A 23,288-nucleotide genomic window follows, 5' to 3' on the forward strand; every position below is an offset into this window, starting at 1 on the left:
AGGAAAACCCAGGAAATTCTGCCATTTTGTTCTTTTTGTCCCAAGGTCCCTATCCGGACTGCTTTCTTCTACCTCACAGAGATTTTATATGTTTAAAATTTTTAGCTGTATTTGGCAGGAGGAATAGGGAAAAGTGCCTTTACTCCATTTCTCTGGAAGTGAAAGTCCTTATATGTCTAGACTTTTAGGACTTTTGATACATGCCCCCCTCCCAAAGTTCTATCAACTTATATATCCAATGATAGTTTTTAAACAAGAACGTTTTTCTCCAAACCCTCAAGAGCACTGGGTATTATCTTATCAAAACTCCTTTGGCAATTTGAAAGTTGAAAAATGATATTTTGCTTAAATTTGTATTTAATAATTTAAGTTGAACATCCTTTTGTAATGTTTATTGGATATTTATACTTTTGTGAATTCCTTATTCATTTCATTTATCTATAGCAGTGCTTGTTCTTTTCTTATCAACTTATAAGAGCAATGAAACATTAATGGCATCTATACCTGTAGTCTCAATGTGTTGCAAGTATGTTTCTGGGCTCATTAAGCATTTTTTTTAAAGCATAGGGTAAGTGGAGAGCATTGTACTAGGTCTTAAGAGTAAGACAAGAAGTGATAAAAGAAGTAATTCCTGATCTCAGGAAGCTTTAAATTATGGGGAAGAGGAAAACAACAACAACATAAACTTTGTTTATCTTGATTTTTCTGATTTCTCTGCAACATGAATGAAAAAGATACTTAACTAGACATGCCACAAAGATAAAGGGCCATATTACAGACATGTATGATACTGTGATGAAAATTTGACACACTATACCAAATGTTTGCTATAATTTTGATTATGTACAATTGAATCCACAATTTTGGATGTTTATTTTCAGACTAGTACGATATAAAAATGTTTCAAGTGGTCATTAAATTTGACCTTTTTTCTGTAGTCTTCATTATTATCAAATCTTCCTACTTTGATAAATAGTTCCTAAAATTTTAAACCACTTCTCCAAATTACCCTGTAACATACTAATCAGTGACTCATCCTAAGTTAGCTCTTTCCCACATGGCTCTTTCCTACTTTGCCGTCTGAATTCTGTTCCCGCTTAATTCATTTATTTATGTGTGTATATCTTCTCCCATTCCCAAACCTCTTCTTCAGGTCAGTTCATTCAGAAGAGTCTTCTGACTGATTGAGGAGGACAAAGTATGCCTGTTGTATTCTATAGTCATATGCCACATGAAGTGGTATTGTGAACTTCACATTTTCTTTTATAAGTTAAGTCATAGCTATTTTAAACATGCCTTGGACATTTCCATGGAATTTTGACACTGTTTAATTTCCAACGTATTCTTTGGGGGAAAGACTAAAATGCATTTTGCATGTATGTGTCTTAGTATCTTTTTCATACAGTAGAGTTAGATTTATATAACAGAATAACTAACGAGATCAAAGAACTTCCTTCATATTATTAAATACTACAGAGTACAATGTTGTATGGTATGAAATAGCAGGAGAACACCTCCACATTTCCAAATATAGGAGATCCCCACCTTTGGATAAAGCATATTTCTTGACAGATCTGTTAAAACAGTGTGTGGTGAGGCAAACTTTTGTCTTCTCACTTCTGCATTTCACACAGGGATTGTCAGTCAGGTGGGTAAGAATAACCTAGAGTACTGTATAGGTCTTCTTTACGCCTGCCTAGAAGAACCAGAGAGATGGTGAAATTATTTGCCTGAGGTCATATGGAGATACTTATCTTTGAAATATAGTACTACTACTACTACTACTACTACTACTACTACTACTACTATTATAGTGCTGCTGCTGCTGCTGCTACTGCTACTATTACTGCTATAGTACTACTACTACTACTATTACCACTGCTACTACTGCCACCACCACCACCAGTAATAATAATAGCTATCATGAAGGATTTGTTGGGAGTCAGTACAGTGCTAAGTACACCCCATTCATTATTTCATACAATCCTTAAAGTAATCCTATGAAGTAGGTACCATTAGCACCATTTTATATATTAGAAAAGTAAGGCATAGGAAGTTTAATTACATTGCCTAAGATCACACACTTCAGTAACTGGCAGAGCAGGGGTTTAAACATAATTTTTTTTTCATTCAGGGCCCATGAAGCAGCCTACCACTTTGCTGATGTTGAAAATTAAAAAAATAATAATGCTGCCCTCATATACTTTTCTTTCTGTTCATAAATCATAAACACTGTGCCAACCATAAAACAATGGGCTTTTTTCTGTCATACAATAGAGAAAACAATTTGCTTGCATTGTGTGATGATGGTCATTCAACAAATATTTATTGAGCTTCTACTAAATGGATATAAATGAATTAGGGCTATGGTAAAGATTCAACGTTTATAAAGCATTTAACACAGTGCCTGGCAAAGAGTAAGAATATAATAAATGACAGCTGCTGTTAATACTAAGAATACCATTGCTAATACACTGGGTTATTGAGCAAAATATTATTTTTTAATATTACTATATTTTATCTCACCCTCTTGCCCTTCATTATACTGTTCCTTTGACCTAAGGTGGCCTTGCAAACCACTAAATGCCTCTTCATTCCTCAAATCCTAGTTCAAATATTATTATTTTTCCCAACCCTTTCCCGGCCTCATTCTTTCACTTAGGTTTTTGCTCCTGTATTTAGGTAGACCCTTGAACTTCTCCCTAGGTTTACATATATTCCATTTTAATAATGATAACTAACATTTATTAAGCACTTACTGTAAGCAGGCACTGTTCTAAAAAACTTTACGTGAGTTAATTTATGCCTCCAACAATTCTGTGAGATAGGTCCCATTGTCTTCTCTATTATTCAGATGAGGAAACTGAACACATAAAAGGTAAATGATTTACCCAAAGTCACAGAACTAGTACGAGGGAGAAGCAGAATTTGAACACAGACAATCTGGCTCTGGAGCCCGTACTTTAACCAACCGTTATGCCATCCTGCTTCTCAGAGCAATTATAGCATAATTAGCTTTACATTTCCTGTCCAATGTGAGGAACAGAACCATGGCATACCATTTCTATTCCTAGAACTTAATTATGTACATTATGCATAGCACTGTTGAATAAATGAAAAAAACAAAACCAAAAAAGCCCTACATGCAAAGTCTTGTTTCTAAAGTGATATATTCTAACTTGAAAATTAAAAAAACTAAAGTTTTTTGGAAACTTTTTAACCACTATCAAATGAAAAACAAAGACTGTAAAACCATTTTATCTTAATATGTCATGAAATTGAAAAGAAAAATTATTTTAACAAGTTATTTTTTTTGTTTGTGTGCCTCATGTTGTAGGAATCAGTTTCCAGCTTGACTTCATAGGAAATTTAAGGAGAATGCTGGTGTAGTGGAAAGAATATTTTCCCAAGAGTCTACAGAATTACTTCCAATTAGTTATTTGACCTTGGACAAGTTTATTAATTTCTTGCATCTTGGCATCTTCATTAGAAATGGAGAGGGCTGTGTGCCTCCAGCACAGCCCCAACAGAACCAGCTGGATGGGCACGCTGCCCCTCCCCATGCCATTGACATGTCCCCAACACAGCTGGTTGCGTGAGAAAACACCCCAACCCGTGAATGCATCCCACACAGGGATTTCCCCTTAAACACCTAACTGTGGCAGCTAGGGAAATTGTGCTTCTGGACCCTATGGGTTTGAAACAATTGAAGAGAAATACATAGAAACAAACACAGAGATCCAAGTAAATTGAGATACAAAATATGTTCCACATGAAAGAACAAGATAAAAACCTCATGAAAAATAGAACCTTAATGAATCGGACATGACTAATGTACCTGAGAAATAGTTCACAGTAATGGTCATAAAGATGTTCACTGAACTCCAGAGGAAGAATGGATGAACACAGTGAAAACTTCAAAAAGAGATAGAAAATATAAGAAAGTGCCAAACTGAAGTAACAGAGCTGAAAAAGTGAAATAACAGAACTAAAACAAACAAACAAAAATACTCTAGAGGGGTTCAACATCAGACTGGAAGCAGAGGAAAGAATCAGTTATCTGGAAGACAGGGTACTGGAACTAACCCAAGCAGAGCAGCTAAAAGAAAAAAAAAGGAATTAAAAAAATTCAAGATAGCTTCAGGGGCCTATGGGACAACATCAGATAGAATAACATTTGCTTTACAGGTCCCAGAAGTAGAAGAGATAGAGAAAGGGGCAGAAAATATACTTGAACAAACAATGGCCAAAATCTCCTCTATCCTGTGGAAGGAAACACATCCGGGAAGCCCAGATGGTTTCAAACAAAATGAACCCAAAGAGACCCATACCAAGGCATTATAATTAAAATGCCAAAATTTAAAGATAAAGAGAATTTTAAAAGCAGCAAGAGAAAAACATCTTGTTACAAGGAATCCTCCATAACACTGAGCAGATTTCTCAACAGAAACTTTTCAAGCCAGAAAAGATTGCATGATTTATTTATAATGCTAGTAGGACAAAAACTTCCAACCAAGAATACTCTATCTGGGAAGGTTATTATTCAGTATTGGAGAGAAAAGAGCTGTTCAGGCAAACAAAGGCTAAAGAAGTTCATCACCATTAAACTGGCCTTACAAGAAATGTTAAAGGGCCTTCTTTAAGCTGAAAATAAAGGGTACTAATTAGTGACAAGAAAACGCTTGAAAGTAAAAGTCTCACTGGTAAAGGTAAATATATAGTAAAGGTAGTGATTAATGTGAAGGTTAAAAGACAAAAGTAGTAAAAACAACTAGTTAAAGGATACACAAAATGAAAAGATACAAAATGTGACATCAAAACACAACACGTGTGAGGAACTTAAAATAGAGTTATATATACAGAGGGCGCCAAAAAAAATGTATACACATTATAAGAAAGGAAAAATCTATTAAAATTGTAATACTCAATACATACCGATAACAAAAGATGAATGCAAGTCACGTTTGACTTCTGCAATTACAAGAGGTGCTCAAAGTGGTTACCATCAGTGTCCAGACACTTCTGATTATAGCAAACTGCTTGAGCAACGTTGACCAAAGTGTTCACTTGTGTACATTTTTCTGGAACCCCCAATATACACATATATATATATAGAGAGAGATATAGATAGATAGATAGATAGATAGATAGATAGATAGATAGATAGATATAGATATGTATATATATGTATAAAATCTATATATGTATATATGTATACATATATGTATATGTATAAAATGTATAGATACACTGTTGACAATTAAGTTCGCAAACTCATCGTAGAAAAAGTGCCACATACCTCATTGCTGAATATCACTACTGTCACCCCTTAGTATCACTAAGCACTCCCCTTGGGAAGCTATGCACCAATGCCAGCTCCTAGTCCACCCTTCAAAGCAATTTTGGAACTCTTTCTGGAATGGCCGTCAGAGCTGTCGTCATATTACCCTTGATGTCCTGAATGTCATCAAAATGTCTTCCTTTCAATATTTCCTTTATCTTTGGATAAAGAAAGAAGTCATTGGGGGCCAGGTCAGGTGAGTAGGGAGGGTGTTCCAATACAGTTATTTGTTTACTGGCTAAAAACTCCCTCACAGACAGTGCCTGTCGTGCCGGGCGGCCTGCAGGGTCTCTGCTCCTGCTCCCCACATAAGAACGCAGGACATGGTGAGGCCAAAAAGGAACACCAACGGAGCCATAGATAGGGGAGTCACACCACTGTAGTCTCGCTGGCGGCTGGGTTGGAGACACAGGAAGCAGGAGCCACACTATCTGCAACCTGCTGTCCACTTCTCTGCAATCTGCAACCCGCACTCCGCCGCGCTAACTGCAATCTGCGCTTGCTAGCCACCATCTTCTTGCTAGCCCCCATTTACTGCTAGCGTAGCCATGTCAGTTATATTAGTGGCCAATGGCTCACTGGTTACAGCTGACGGCCAACTAGCCACAGCTGATGGCCATCCAATCGCAGTTGATGGCCATTTACTACCTGAGCCAGCACCTTTCCATGTGAGGCCGAGAGCCTGGAAACTGCACTCCTGGCTCTGTCCCCACAGTGCCGTTTGAGCTGGTGCATTGTGATGCAAGAGCTCCTTCGAGACCATTTTGCACACACCTTTCTCCTGCCAAGATTTTCAGTTAAGATTTTCCTGTTTCGCTATTCATGTTTGCTTGGTTGGCTATGATTCTCACAGTCAGCTGACAATTTTGCTACACAATTCGATGAAGTTTTGCAATGTTTTCATCAGCTCTGCTTGTTACTGGCCACCCTGACCTCTCCTCATCAGTGATATGTTCTCTCCCCTCAGAAAAACGTTTAATCCATTTGCACACTGCCGTTTTCCTCATGGCATAATCCCCATAAACTTGAACTAACATGCCCTTAATTTTACTTCCACTCTTGCCAAGTTTAACAAGAAATTTAATGTTTGTTTGTTGTCTAATTCAAGCTCAGACATTCTCGCGACGGCACACAAAAACATGCAACACTAATGAATGCAAGTCAGCAAGACACCGCCACACATCAAAATGAACACAGCTGTGAGACACTGATATACCAAGGTTATGAAACCTTACCAAGCTGTTTGTACAGTGCTGCCAATTTAGGCACATGATGGCAAGTTCGCGAACTTAATTGTCAGACAATATATATGCACACACACACACACACACACACACATGATAGAGATAGAGAGAGGCAGAGACTGTTACATGTGAGCCTTGTGGTAACCACAAAACAAAAATCTGGATTCACAAAACATAATGAGAAAGGAACCTAAGGATAACACTATAGACAGTGAGTAAACCAAAAGGGAAGAAAGCAAGAGAAAAAGAAAGGAACTATAAAACAGCCATAAAACAATTAACAAAATGTCAGTAAGTGCACACCTATCAATAATTACTTTAAATGTAAAAGGACTCAATTTACCCATCCAAAGTCAGAGTGGTTGAATGGGTATTAAAAAAAAAAAAGACCCATCTACATGATGCTTATAAGAGATTGACTTCAATCTGTAAGGAATCTGCGCGCACATCTATGGTCAATTTATGACAAAGGAGGTAAGAATATACAATGGGGATAGGACATTCTTTAGGCTTTTTGATTTTTAATTTTTCAATTACAGTTGGTATTCAGTTTCAGGTATACAGCATAGTGGTTCGACCTTTATATAATTTATGCAGTGATCCCCCTGATCAGTTTACTACCCATCTGGCACTATACGTAGTTATTGACTAAATAATATTATTTACTGTATTCCCTGTGCTGTACTTTAAATCCCCATGACTATTTTGTAACTACCAAATTATGCATATTAACTCCTTTCTCCTTTTCACCCAGCTCTCTAACACCCCTCACATCTGGCAACCATCAGAATGGCTATCATCAGTAAATCAACAAATGAAAAGTATTGGCAAGGATGTGGAGAAAAGGGAACCCTTGTGGACTGTTGAGATTTCAAATTGGTACAGCCACTGTGAAAAACAATATGAGGGTTCCTCAAAAAATTAAACATAGAACTATCTCTGGATTCCACATATAAGTGAGATCATATGGTATTTGTCTTTGTCTGACTTATTTCACTTAACATAATGTTCTCTAGGTCCATCCATATTGTTGCAAATGGTAAGATTTCATTCTTCTTTATGGCTGCGTAATACTCCATTGTATAAATGTACCACAGTTTCTTAATCCAGTCGTCTACCGATGGGCATTTCAGTTTCCATGTCTTGGCTATTGTGTATAGTGCTGCAGTAAACATCGGGGTGCATACAGTTTTTGCATTAGAGTTTTGGATTTCTCCAGATAGATACCTAGGAGTGGAATTGCTGGGTCCCGAAGCTGAAGCAGAACAATAAAAAATGTCAACTACAATTTTATATATATATATAATTTTATTATATATATATAATTATATATATATTTATATATATATATATATAGTTACAAGAAGTGGAGTACAGCGTTAGGAATAGAGACAGTGGAAATGTAGTGGCTGTGTGCGATGTCAGAGGGGTAGTAGATGGGGGGAGGAGGGTTATTTTGTGAGGGATTTACATGATAAATGTCTATTACATTGTTTTGTACACCTGAAACTAATAAGAAAAATATGAATTGAAAAAGAAAAGAAAGAACTAACTATCTCTGACCCAGCAATTCCACTTTCAGGTATTTATCTGAAGAAATCCAAAACACTAATTCGAAAAGTTATGTGTGTGCACCCCTATGTTCATTGCAGCATTATTTACAACAGCCAAGATACGGAAGAAACGACATTCTTTTCAATAAATGGTGTTAGAAAAACTGGACTGCCACATGCAGAAGAATGAAACTGGACCACTATCTTATACCATACACTAAATTAACTCAAAATGGTTTGAAGACTTGAGTGTAAGACCTGAAACTTAAAAATGGGTAGATGAAAACAGATGGTAAGCTTCTTGATGGTGGTCTTACCAGTTTTTTGGGGGGAGAGGGTTATCACCCCAAAGGCAAGGTCAACAAAAGAAAAAAAATAAGGTAAAGGGATTAAGAAGTACAAACATAGTTACAAAACAGTCATGGGAATGTAAAGCAAAGCATAGGGAACATAGTCAATATTATGGTAATAGTACCAGAACCAGGTAGGTTCTAGACTAGTCAGGGGGATCACTTCTTAAATTATATAAATGTATAACCACTGTGCTGTACTCCTGAGATTAATATAAAATAATACTGAATGTCAACTGTTGAAAAATTATAAAGAGGGAAATGTGAAGAGGAATAAGAGGCGCAAATTTCTAGGTATAAAACAAGTCATGGGGATGTAACAGACAGCATAGGGAATACAGTCAATAATACTGTGATAGCATGGTACCGTGTCAGATAGTTGCTGGACTTATCATGATGACCACATCATTAGGTATATATATGCTGAATAACTATGGTATACCCCTAAACCTAATATAATATTGTATATTAGCTATATTTTAATAAAAATCTTTTAAAAAAATAAATGTCACTACGTCAAATTAAAAAGCTTGCGTACCATGAAAGAAACCAACATCAAAATGAAAAAGCAACCTGTTGAATGGGAGTAGATTTGATAAGGGGCTAAAAACAAAATATATAAAGAATTCATACAATTGAACAGCAAAAAATAAATAAGCAATCATTGGGCCGAGGATCTGAATAGACATTTCTCCAAGGAAGACATATTGGTAGTGAACAGGCGCATAAAAAGATGTTCAATATCGACAAACATCAGGGAACTGCAAATCAAAACCTAATAAAACATCACTTTACACCTGTCAAAATGGCTATTGTCAAAATGACAAGTAATAAGTGTTGCCAAGGATGTGGAGAAAAGGAAACGCCACATAAAGTGGTGCAGCTACTATGGAGAACAGTATGGAGGTTCCTCAAAAAGTAAAAGTAGAACAAACTTCTGATCCAGCAATTTCACTTCTGGGTATATATCTGAAGAAAACAAAAACTAATTTGAAAAGATATATGCACCCTTATGTTCATTGCTGCCTTATTTACAATATCTATGGTATGGAAACAACATAAGTGTCCACCGATGGGTGAATGGATAAAGGAAATTGTATGTACATGTATACATGCAATCGAGTACTACTTAGCCTAAAAAAAGAATGAAATCTTGTCATTTGTGACAATATGGATGGACCTTGAGGGTGTTATGCTAAGGGAACTAAGCGAGACAGAGAAAGACAAATATTACCTGATTTTACTTACATGTGGAATTTAAAAAACAAAACGAGAACAAGCAAAACAAAACCTATTCATAGAGAACAGATTGATGGTTGCCAGAGGGGAGGTGTGTTGGGGAGGGGGTGAAACACGTAAGGGAATCAAGAAGTACAAAACTTCTAGTTTTAAAATAAGTCACAAGGATATAATTTACAGCATGGTAACTGTACTCAATAATGTATTAACTTTGGTGACAGAGGGTAACTGGACTTGATTGTGGTGATTGGTGTACATTGTATACAAATGTTGAATCATGACAAATACCTGAAATGATGTATACAATATACCATGATGTATACAATATAATGTATGTCAATTATACTTCAATTAAAAGAAATTGAGGGGTTAGTCTATAGAATTGGTGAAGATTCCATACAAGTTGAAAATCCTTAGTGGTTCAGATTTTGCATGCATGTGAAAAAGCCACGTGTCCTGTATCCGTGTTTGATAATGCAGGGGACATTATTTTAGGCAAAATGGCTAAGATTTTTTTTTTCTTCTAAAGCCCTCTCCATCTCTAGCTTTCTCACTTCGTTTTTCCATGGTAAACTTACCTCGTTGATCTTTAATTATAGCTTAATCAATATATAAATACAAAACCCGCAGTATATACAAATAGGCTGGCTTTGGTTTTTAGTCTCAATAGTATGGCTTACACCAAGAATGTTGACTGAAGGAAATAAGTTTGAATTTATTAGTTATACTTTGCCTTGTTCCAGAGTAAAAGAGAATTTCATGTTCATTTTTAAATCTTGTATGCTTCTATAAAAACATGCACTATTTAAAAAGTCCTAGTTAGTAGTTATAATAGATCTAATTTTTGATAGAATACATAACAAGATTTAAGAAATACACTGAGATAGAAATTGACATGTTTATCATACACTTGCTTTTATTACTTAGTTAAAGTTTGGCTTTTTTTTCCCCTCCTTTTCTTATGCTTTGTGCCTATTCACAGACTTTCAGGAGTAATTTGTAATTTGGACATTAAAAATCTTTAATGGTATGTTTTTCTTGTTGCTCTCCTAAATGAGAGTCGTTGATGTCTCAACTAGTCATATGTTGTTCTGCTCTTGGTAATTAGCTTGTCTGTTTTCTGAAATAGAACTAGTCTGATAATACCACAGAAGGCTTTAAACCAACCCTTCCCTTTCTCCTGAGTTTTTTCTTTTTCAAGTCAGAAAAAAGGGGTAAAAAGAGAATATGTCTTGTGTTTATTTTATGTATCCAAACCTGTTCTCTGTTCACTTATTTTTCTCTTTGAAACTCCCTGGTTATAGGCAAATTTCTTAGCTTACAATGTTATACAATCTCTTCTAAGAGGTTCATATTTTTTCCTGAACCTTTTGAGTAAAGCATATCCTGAACACGGTACAACAGATTTTTTAATTTACGTAATTATTTCTTAACAGAAAAACTTCATTATTTCTTAGGTCGAGCACTAACAACTGAAAAAGCTGAATATTCATGGTGTAAGAACCCACCTTTTGAGGGAGGAGGGTATAGAATTTGACAGACATTACTCATGTTTGAAAAATAAATCTCCAGAAGAATTTGTCTCAATTAAGATTCTTGGGAGAAGACTTATTACTATGCTGTCTGAATGTTCTTGTTTTTATATATCTAGACTAGCTATGTTGTAGATTTCTTACATTTACACTAATTAAAGTGTTTTTAACTGTTAATAATCCATGTGCTCATTGTTTGTAGCAATCAAAAACCAAAATATTGTAGAATTTAGGAATAAATTCTAAATACTGTATAAGTTTGATATTTTAAATAATTAAGTAGGTTTTATTGTGACTTATTTTCCCTTAAAACAATTACTTAAGTAGACAAATACATCTAGAGCTTGGTCCCATTGTATAAATGACAAGCATCTAATCAGTGTTGCCAGTTGAGTGAAACCAAATTCCTTCACTTGCCCTGAAAATTGAGGCTGTAATGATGAAATCATGAACTCATTGTTCTTCCTCTTGGAAGATTCACTTGAAGATAAATGTTGGCAACCACTGTAACTAATGCAGTTATACCTGAATAAATCAAACATAATCAAAATATATACCAATGAAACTTTATGACTTGTACCCATTCCTCATAGGTAATAAAATGAAATTTATAGAGAATAAATGATGTGAAGTTTGGTGATTTATAGTTCAGTTGTTTAACAAAGAAATGCATTAAAGATATATTATTTATGAACAAATTAGCTTGTTTGTTAGACATACTTATTACAAAATTATGGCTTTTAGAGAAAAGATGGGATTTTTTTAGTAAAAATTGATGTATTTTTTACTTTTAAGTACTAGGTTTTATTAATGTCTAAATCTAGTAAAGTCCATTCTTCATTAGCCATAGCAATCTATATATAAATATTTTCCTTTTAAAGATGTTACTGATTTTAAAGATATTTTCTTAAATATGAGAAGACAAGGAATTTAAATTTGCCATAGGTCCTCTGCTCTTATCTAAAGAAGTTTTCACGTTGTTCTTTCTGAGCACACAGTAAGTACTTGTTGACTAATTCTGATACTCCTTTGTCTCTGTTCAGTATCTACTGCTCAAATTCTCCCATTCTTGAATCAGTACCAACTCTTCCCATTAGGAACAGGGTAGAAATTTGTGACCTTTTACAGTGTAATTGAGGGTTGACCAATACTGTAGTACTTTATATTAAATATTATACAATTACTGTGTTGGATTCAGTGAAGTATAATACATAAAATTTGTTTTGTAGTCTTTGTTAAAGAAACTCTTATATTAGTGTTTTAGGGATCGTGTAATAAGACAGAATATGTAATGTAATATTTTCAGTTTTTCAACAAGTTTAATTTTTCTTTTTACAAATCACACATTTTAGACTTCATAGTTTTCATCCTATGCTATGCAAATGCTGCACTGTAGTCTTACGTATGTAGCCAAGAATGCTTAAGACATTGAAATACCTTAAGTTCACTTTCTCTTTTTAGTCTGTTTAATGACTTTTCATGCATGTCACATTGCCTTAGATTTGGCTTGATTTAGAATTTGTAAAGCCATAAGCGTGCAACTGAAGTTTACCATGATATGCTATGGGTATCATATATATGAAAGGTACTTGCGAGGCAACTAAATAGTTAACAAGATGCGTTCTAAGGACACACAGTTGTGTGGTGGTTGAGTGTAGCCTGTGTTCAAATCCCAGCCCTTTTACATACTAGTTGATTGATCTTAGGCAAGTTACTTAATCTCTCTGGGCTTCAACTTCCCTATCTATAAAATAGGGATAATGATGGTACCCACCTCAGGATTATTATTGGGATCAAATTAATGTGAACAGTGTATGGCACTACTAAGTGTTCAATAAATATTAGTTTTTACTTTAAAATCAATCACCAGAGTTAAAGAAAACTCTAGGAGCCATAGAGGTGTGTTCCAAAACAGGTGGATACCCTTAGAGACATGCCTTGGTGAGCTGAGCGAGCGATTGTCCCTCATTTATTTCAGAATAATCTCCTGCTCCAAAAGCAGACTTCTGATCTGCATACAGGCCAGAAAGGCCTAGTATAAATACCTTCTAAGGAAACCGGAAAGACATTTTGTTCAAAATTAAAATATTGTAGGTGATTTGTTAAATGAGTTTTCATTACAGTGCAGTTGAGGTTAGATAGAAAAGGTTTGAAAACCAGTTAGAAATACACTGATCAATAAATACATCATTTATTTAATACCCCATAGTGGGCTGTAGCCTCCCCAAATGCATTCTTCAAGTAGCTGAGATGTATTCTTTAAGTATTGAAATTTTTACAGTATTTTAAATACTTATTTTTCTAACATGCATCACACATTTCCTTGCCATTCTATGCTGAATATATGAAACATATTTTAACCTTTTTTCTAACAACTTAGGGATACCGTGAAGATTATTATATTCATTGTAATCCAGTGATGTCCTTGAGGTCTATTGACGTGTTTAGGCCTATTTGTTCCCATGCTAAATGATCCTGCACTGTCATGCTTTTATCATTTCTTGCATCTACATTTTATATCTTCCTCCAGCTGTTTCCATGCAGCTGTCACGATGTTCTTTCTGGCAGCACTTTGCACTGACCTCCGTTCCCTGTTATTTGCTGTTTATAATCTGCAGAGTGCCAGAAAACAAAACAGCCAAATTTGTTGAAATTGCATGTAATATTAACATAACCAAGTTCTGATCTAGTGGTTGTGTTAGTCTGTGGGCATTATAACATCTACTTTGGGTGCTGAAAAGATTTTTTTTTGAGGGGGGACACTTCTTTGTTCTTGGTTTTAGGTAAAATACCTCTGAATAAGTGAGATGTTACTGTAATTGCAAGATAAACAGAAGTCAATATTGGTTAAGTTGGTATTTTGATACACTATAGCAAATCATTTGTTATCCAGTAATGTAGGGCTTTTCCAAGCAACCCTAAGTTAGCCTAGTTATTTTTTCTTTTTTAAAGTAGTAATGTTGTGCATATCTTTCAATCTATAAATCAATTTAAGTTCCCCTCCCCTCAGCTTATTTGATTCAAGTTATTGAGACTGTTAAATATTTGAAATTCATTTATTGTGTTTTTCAAAGCTGAACAAGTTATATTTCACACACATAGTTCATCTTTCAGAACATACCTTACATCTTTATTTTCTTTTTTGTTTTGTTTTGTTGTTTTTTTTTTAATTAAAGTTTATTGGGGTGACAATTGTTAGTAAAGTTACATAGATTTCAGGTGCACAATTCTGTATTACCTCATCCATAACTCCCATTGTGTGTTCACCACCCAGAGTCAGTTCTCCTTCCATCACCATATATTTGATCCCCCTTACCCTCATCTCCCACCCCCCAACCCCTTTACCCTCTGGTAACCACTAAACTATTGTCTGTGTCTATGAATTTTTGTTTCTCATTTGTTTGTCATGTTCTTTTGTTGTTTTTGGTTCATATACCACATATCAGTGAAATCACGTGGTTCTCTGCTTTTTCTGTCTGACTTATTTCGCTTAGCATTATACTCTCAAGATCCATCCATGTTGTCACAAATGTTCCTATTTCATCTTTTCTTACTGCCGAATAGTATTCCATTGTGTATATATACCACAACTTCTTTTTTTTCTAATTTTATTTTTTAAATTTATTGGGGTGACAATTGTTAGTAAAATTACATAGATTTCAGGTGTGCAATTCTGTATCACATCATCCATAAATTACACTGTGTGTTCACCACCCAGAGTCAGTTCCCCTTCCATCACCATATATTTGATCTTCTTTATCCATTCATCTATCGAAGGATATTTTGGTTGTTTCCATGTCTTGGCCATCGTAAATGAAGCTGCAGTGAACATTGAAGCACACTTTATGTTTTTAGATTTTTTGGGTAGATACCCAGGAGAGGGATTGCTGGGTCATATGGTAATTCTATTTGTAATTTTTTGAGGAACCTCCACACTACCTTCCATAACGGCTGCACCAGTCTGCATTCCCACCAACAGTGTATGAGGGTTCCTTTTTCTCCACAGCCTCTCCAACACTTGTTACTATTTGTCTTGTTGATGATAGCCATTCTGACTGGGGTGAGGTGATATCTCATTGTGGTTTTTACTTGCATTTCTCTGATGATTAGTGATATTGAGCATTTTTTCATATGTCTATTTGCCATTTGTATGTCCTCTTTGGAGAAATGTCTCTTCAGGTCCTCTGCCCATTTCTCAATTGGGTTGTTTGTTTTTTTTGTTGAGTTTCATAACTTCCTTGTATATTTTGGATATTAGACCCTTATCGGAGGCACGGTTTGCAAAAATCTTCTCCCATTCAGTTCGTTGCCTCTTTATTTTGTGGATGGTTTCTTTTGCTGTGCAGAAGCTTTTAAGTTTCATATAGTCCCATTCATTTATTTAGCTTTTACTTCCCTTGCCCTTGGTGTCAAATTCATGAAATGCTCTTTGAACCCAAGGTCCATAAGTTTAGTACCTATGTTTTCTTCTATGCAGTTTTTTGTTACATCTTTATTTTCAACTCATTTTTTCTTATCCTAAATGAATCTAATATAGGATTTATTTTCTTTTAACATTTGTAAATGAGCAAATGAGGAAGACATCATCTCTGTAGCCTTTCTATTTCACGTTTAAGTTCACACTCTTATTCATATTCTAGGCAGTTTGAAATCTTTTTTTTTTTTTTTGTAGATAATCCGTCAGTAACAGCTGTGTTATTTTGGGATTTGATGTTACAGGTTGTAATTTGTCTGTGATATGATTATATATTTGTGTATAATGTGAAAATGTATACATATATAAAATGAGCAATCAAGAATTTTATATTGGTTTATATAATCTTTTCTGCTTTTATGACCCTATAAAGAAAATGTTATCTACCTTTCATAAAAATAAGTTTAGATAATGACTTAAAACAATGTTTGGTGCCTTTTTTCTTTTGTTTTTTGAAAATGTGACTTTATAAATTATTTTTTGTTAGTATTGTCACGAAGCATGGATTTTATTTTACAAGTAAAGTTATTTTTCCTTGTGATCTCAGGTTGACATTCAAAGGTGTTTTTCATTAAATTCTATTGTGAAAATACAAGCTGCCTCTGTAGTTACTGTGGAATTTTCCATGGTTGGATTCAAAAACCAAAATGTGTGCTCATATGTCATCAAACTGAGTTCCTCTCTTGGTACCATAAAGAAAATGTGTTTCTGACCTTTTCTATCTTATTGACACAGTCATACATTCTTACTTGGACTATATTGCATAAATTATATTTGGCCTTTCTGCCTATATGAAAGACGAGTTATGAGCCTATGTGCATAAATTATATATTCCTATTTAGGTTGCACAACGAGATGCATTTGTTGGCTAGCCTATACATGAAGTTTCTTTAAATGCATTTGGAATAGTTTATGCCTACTTGTATAGAGTGAATGGCTGCTGTGTGTGATAATCTCAGAAGTGTGAGGAATAGATTTCCTACCTTTTTCAGCAAGCATTTAACTTATATTTTACATTCACATTTGTAATGCCATCAGCTTTTGGTTTAATACCATCATTGAAAGAATAATGGCTGATGAGTAAGGAGTTAGATTCATAAAACTTGAGAACTAGAAAGAGGTCTTGTAGATGAACTAATTCCACCCCTTGTGTTTAATCACAAGGCTACTGAAGCCAGAGAGATAAACTGACTTAGTCAAGTAGATACAAACAGCAAAAATCATACCAGATCCACACAACCATCTTCTACTATGTCACTCTGATACTGTACATTAGACTTGTCACTTTTGTCACTTTTAAATGTGCTCATTATTGTGCAAATTCTGAGTAGAAATCTCACTTGTCATGTGGTTAAAAAAAAAAACCCTTATAAGAGGATAGGAGCTTATGATATGAGAGATCAGTGTTCAAGTCCAGTTTTAGAGAACTGAAAGTGTGTTCTTACATCTAGTTTTGTGTTGAGTGATGTCTTCTTCTGGATTTCAGATGCTCTTGTTTCAGTAGTGCTGATTGTGGATGGTGCTCCATTTGCAAGCGTTTTGTCAAGTATTACCCTTAGGTTCTATGAATCAAAGCTTATGTTGCACCAAAGTTTCTTTAATGTCAACACAAATCTAAGTATATTGCAGACAGAGGGATTGTGATAGAGAACGCATTTTGTTATTTTTCAGCCCATTAAGCCTTTGAGCAGTTGCTAAATGAAATAAAAGGAACATAGTTTCTAAATGATAGAGTCAGGGTTTAAAATTTTTTCGTTGAGTAGTACTTTTAGGACAGCTCTATCTGATCTAACTAGCATTTATTGAGCAAGTTAATCCTGTGGAGAAAAATTGAAGAGTTAAAATTGAAAAATATGCAGAGTTAAATATTAGTAGAAATGTGACAACATGTTGTACATGTCTGGTTTTGTGATTACCTTAATGCCTTAAGGCCTTCAAACTTTTTGCTCATGTACCCCTTGGATACTTATAAGTTGACATAAACAATTTTGCCTCATAAGATTCAAATAATTGCCAAGAATATAATTTCTAACATTATAAGTATTGATGTATAATAGTAAAACTGTAATATCACGCTTTTAAGTACCAGAGATATTTTATATCCACTATCACCCATTTAAAAAAATAAATGGAAGTAGAATTCTTTTTTAATTTCTTACAACAATAAGCTTCTAAGTATTTTTGAAAATGTCTTCTGGATTGAGCAATTAATACAATTACTATTTGTATAAAATTAATCAAACCCGAATACATGTATTATAATTTTGATAAAGGATTATTAAACAAAAAATAAATTTACTAAAACGCTTTGATTAATAAAGTGGAAGGAGGCTGGGTTGGGCAGCTGGACAATGACTCCCTTTAGTTACTGTACCTTGTGCAAAATCCTCTTGTATCTTTGTATACACCCTAGTATGAAGATTGCTGCTTTAAGTGACAGGCTGCAACTTCTACAGGAGACTATTACAGTTATCCAACATAATTTAGTGACTAAGAGCAGACATTCTAGAGGCAGACCAAGGGGCCTTGAATTCTAGCTCTGAGTCCCAGCACGTTCTTTTATTAATTGCATGACTTCAGGAAATCTGCTTAACTTCACTGTTCCTCTGTTTTCTCACCTGTAAAATGAGGATAACAGCTGTTGTATAGGTGAAGTAAGATAATACTTTTAACATGCTTAGAATAGTGTCTGACACATGCAGGTGAGCTATACAGTCATTTCTAGATAATCTTTTAAACTCTTGAGAATTTTATAGATGTATCTTAAAGTGTCTGTGAACATTTCTCAGGCAGATTTAAATAATTTGAGGATTACCCATTGATAACTTCCCTTAACTCTATCCTGGTTGATCAGATAATTTCCTATATTTCATATAAGAAACTAGTAAAAATTTCCCCATACGTGTGTATGCATACATATATTCATGTGCACACTTATGTCCATTTAAGCCTGTGAGTATTTAATGTCTGCCCATGACAGGGAAGCAAGTTATCTTAAGCCACAAATATTTATTGAACACCCACTGTAAGTGAGAATTATATCTGACAGACAAAGAAGAGAAAAATCGACTCTAAGACGTGCCCTTACAAGAGGAACAAAGATTAATAAACTAATTTTGAGAATAATCAGAATTTTTTAAAACAATAACATAATCAAGAATCTCTCTGATTTGGAGAGAAGCAGTGACTTTAGAGTAACCTATACGAGGAAGTGACATAGGCAACAGGAAAAACAGGATATTTAGGGAGAAAAAAAGTTGTTTATGTCCTAAATTTGTAGATCAATTAATAATGTAGCATTTAAGCGAAATCAAGGTACAAACATTGGAATTCAGGTTATGAATGTCTTTAATTTTTCTTTCTAAGAATTTCTGTAAAACTCAGTAAGTACAAGATAGTAACCTGATTTCATTACTAGAAATTTTTGCTAGCGCTTCCTAAACTGAACTGTTATATTGTTTGGAAAAATAAGGATATTTTTGTTCCAGTGTATTTCTTTTATATATCCTGTTTAACAGAACCAATAATTTACCATGAAGATATTTTTCAAAATACACTTTTTTGATTTTATATTCACATTCATCTCCTTTTTCCCCTAGTACACATTAATTGAATAGGAAAGAACTGGAAAATTGAGAACTTTGATATGAACATTCTCATAGATATGATATTCTCAGAGATATGATATTCTCTGAGACTGGGGAATGAGGAGACAGGATAGTTTCTCTTGAGTGTAATGTATCAGGGATTTCTACCTTTGTGGTTCTATACCCTGTTTAATTCAGCAGTTATCTGGGGAGATTAAACTCCCACCAATGTATATAACATTTGACAAATTTAAGCTAATTAGGAATAATTTTGTTGTGAAGGTTGGTATACCTTTTAAAATAATTAGTACCATATATATCCTACAATATCCCTGAATCAATGGGAATTATTGTGACATTCATGTAAAAATATTGCTTAAATAAGGTAGATCTTTTATTAGGCCATTCATAAGACAGGAACCATCTTAGAATGTCACATTCTTTGGTGGACCTGGAAAAAAATACTGCAAAATTTGATTTTAGCTCACATGGTTATTAGGTGTTCCTCAATTTATGTTTAGATATATTTTGGAGTAGTTGAATGTGGAATGAATTTTAATAACAAGATACCTATTCTGATATTGGCTTCCATGATAAATTCTGAACTATCTTCTTGGGGTATTTTAGAAAAATCGAGTAGTCTGAAATAAAGTTTTAGAAAAGAAGTGGGTGTACTTTTTCTACTAGTGTTTTAGGGGAAGGAATTTCTCCATACTTACACTGTTCCTAATATGTATTCTTTCTGTCATTATTCTATCCCTCCCTAGCCATTTCCAGGACCATAAGAATTTCTCCCATTTAGGGGTCCCCTTAGTCCTTTCTCTCAATATGTAGAACTTTTCATCCTTCCTCTACCTCTGTATGTAGGCCTTTAGAAATTCTAAATGTATTAGGCTACAATATTTCACTTCTGTGAAGGGCTTATTTTTGGTACATGATATTGTCTAACACAAACATTCTCCAAGGTCCAAGCCCCATGAAATGATAGATGCAAGAGGAAGTGATTTGGAATTTCTGAAAGTATTACAGACTATTTTAAGTTGTGCCATTTTATAGACTTTCCATTACATGTATTATTCAAACTAAGCCAACAGTGTTCCCCAAAAGATTTCTTAGAGAATCCTATAATAAATAGATGATCTGTTATTAACTTAACAGTAAAGTTTGTGTAAGTGGATTCTTCTGTCTGACAAATGTGAAGCGTGATCTCTAGGTGAACAAATATTCTACTTGCAGTCTTTCCTACACAATTATTTTGCTTAGCAATCCTTTATCCACTCTCTTTGGGAATGTTATAAGGAAAACTTAAGCTCTTCCTATGAATGAATGCCTTCCTAAGCTTTTCTACTCTGCTAGTTTTACAGAATGAACCATCAACGGTTACTTCTTCTTGGGTGTCCGTGTGTTCCTTCTTAGTTATTAGTTAGCATATATTTCAGCTATTCAGTTAACACACACAGCATATTGTTATGGTTTTTACATGTCCCCCTATCACTAGGTTGTAAACTCTTTGAAGGCAGCAGCCATGACTTGTTCAGCTCTCTGTTCCCCATGGTACCAGCTTAGTACCTTGAATATGAGTGAAATTTGTGATAAGCAGGAACTCAAAATATTTTTTTTAACAGATTTGGTCCATCTGACATGTACATCTTCTAAATCAGCAAGAGAAGATTTAGAACCAGTTGTGCAGAAATTGTTTACTCCATATACCGAACTGGAGATTGGTAAGAACAATAATCATGTTCAATAATCCTAAATAGTATTCATGATAGAAAGGTAACGTAATCACTTTACTCCTCTGAAATAGCTCATGAAGGTTTCTGCAACCTGCACTGAAATGTAAAGCATTCGGCAATCATGCTTACATGTTTTATTAGGATGATTGAACACATTCTCTTCCTAAAAATGGGAATATATTCACCCTGTAAAGGTAAAGGAAAAACATATAGCATACACACAATGTATATATTTAAGTGCAAAAATATACATTTATATGTGTACATACTCACATGCATAAAAAAAACACTGCCATTAAGTCTCTTAATTTGGGTGGGATTGTGGACAATTATTTTTTTTCTTTATTTTAATTTTATTTTATATCTTTATTTTATTTCTTTATTTTTTTTTAAATTTTCTTTATTTTACAGGTGTACAGAGAGCATATATTCCTTTATCAGAAAAAGTTATCTCCATTTACAAAGAAAAATTGGTTCTACTGAGGGAAGAGTAAAATATTAGTTGACAAATGGAGGAATCCTTCTTAACTGTGTTTTAAGGCATAGCATGCTAGTGGTCTGATATATAGCTCTCAGATACATATGCCACTATGCTACTTATTCATGGTAAAAATAAAAATGCTTTTCAACCACAAATTTCGAAACTTTTCTCTCCACATCATAAGCTAGCTCTTGTAATTGTGAATGGAGCAAATTATAGTGTATTTTGTGTGTAAGTGATCAAAAAAATAGCCTGGTGGATCTTCTTCATTTATATGAAGTGATGGTGATTTTTATTATAGGATTTGCATGTCTACTTGAATCATGGCCCGTTTCCTCATTGATTCAAGTATCTTCATTCTCTTTGGATGTTTTATTTGTTCAGAAAACCATTTATTTACTCCTAACTATTATTTACTTTTAGTTCATCTCATAAGTGTATTATTGGTTTTCTTAATGCAGAGATCATGTGTAGAGGGATATTTTTATTTACGTAAGAAAACTGCTCTGTTCTTTGCAGCTAATAGCAATATAATTAATTTCTTTTTGAGCTACCTGAATAAAATCCTACAATCTAAAAATTTTCTTGACTTTAGTTAGAAATTTAATTTGTTTCATGTTTACATTTTCTTCATTGGGAAGTCCCATATAAATGTTTGGACTATTGTTAAAAATTTGATTGCAAAGTTATGGTATATGATAATATTCCTAAACCTATGTGGAATCATAGTTTCATCCTTGGCTTTAATTACCTTGGTTACAAAAACTCTGAATTCCTTCTTTATTTCTGAAGTTGTTAATAATTTTTGTTGTTTATTTTTATTGTGTGGTAGTCTCAAAGAGTCCACTAAATTTGAATCTCATATCATTGCTCTTCACGTTTGAAATGCATTTAATTTTTGTGTTTTTTTTTTTAAAAAGCATCAAGTTGGGGCAATTACATGTTCATTACCTAGCATCCTCTAGCCATTTTAGATTTTTCTTTAGCCAATTTTAGATTTTTAAACATTAATCTTAATGGTTTAAACGATCCTGTTTTAAAATGATGTATCATTTAAAACCTGAGTGAAATTCTGTAGTAAGAACTATGTGCACACAGGGGTCCTCAGGTGCACCGAGGCACTGAAAAGCTAGTTTTCACTGACACATAGGCCTTTTTATCATCAGGATGAGGTAGTGGTCATATTTTAATTAAAATGTCAGAACAAATACTGTTGGAGTTATTGAAAATGAATCACCAGATAAAGTGAGCACTGGGCCATGGCAGGTCAAATAGGCAAAGTCACCTGGAGAAGAGAACTCAATTCATTTTCCTGCCTAAATGAGGAAGAAGGAACTTTATGAGCAATGTGAACTTTTAATACATTAAAGCACATTCTTCTCTGTAGCAAAAGCCCCTTTTTTCACAGATTGATTGCTTTTATTATTATTGTTTTGCTTATTTGACAGTGATATGAAACCTTATGCTTTAGAGCATTGTAAATATTTTGTTTTAAAACCTGTGCAAAAGGAATAACATTATTTGGGCTTATTTTTTTCTTTTTATTTGTGTTCTATGTTCTGTGTAGTGCTGTGCTTCCTAAGCCTTTGTGAAAGTCAGCCTATTCACCAGACAAGGTAGTTTATTTGTTGTAAAAGATAATGTTCTCTTCTCAAATACACTACTTCTTTGCCAGTGCAGCTGAGAAATTCCAGTAGGGTTGTGAAGATATTCTTTTTTCTTTCTTACTTTTTCACATTCAAGATATCAGC

At 34.2% G+C, this 23,288-nt stretch overlaps 1 protein-coding gene across 1 annotated transcript in view; it reads left to right on the top strand.

Annotated features, from left to right (window-relative positions):
- Window positions 1-23,288, top strand: part of CHM (CHM Rab escort protein) — a 183,065-nt gene that overhangs the window by 146,628 nt on the left and 13,149 nt on the right. Inside the window, exon 13 of the mRNA XM_033114497.1 lies at window positions 20,946-21,044. Within this exon, the coding sequence (XP_032970388.1) occupies window positions 20,946-21,044 (99 nt within the window). The remainder of the gene's footprint in view (window positions 1-20,945; window positions 21,045-23,288) is intronic.

This window comes from Rhinolophus ferrumequinum, chromosome X (assembly GCF_004115265.2).
Source record: "Rhinolophus ferrumequinum isolate MPI-CBG mRhiFer1 chromosome X, mRhiFer1_v1.p, whole genome shotgun sequence".
Classification (NCBI taxonomy): Eukaryota; Metazoa; Chordata; class Mammalia; order Chiroptera; family Rhinolophidae; genus Rhinolophus; species Rhinolophus ferrumequinum.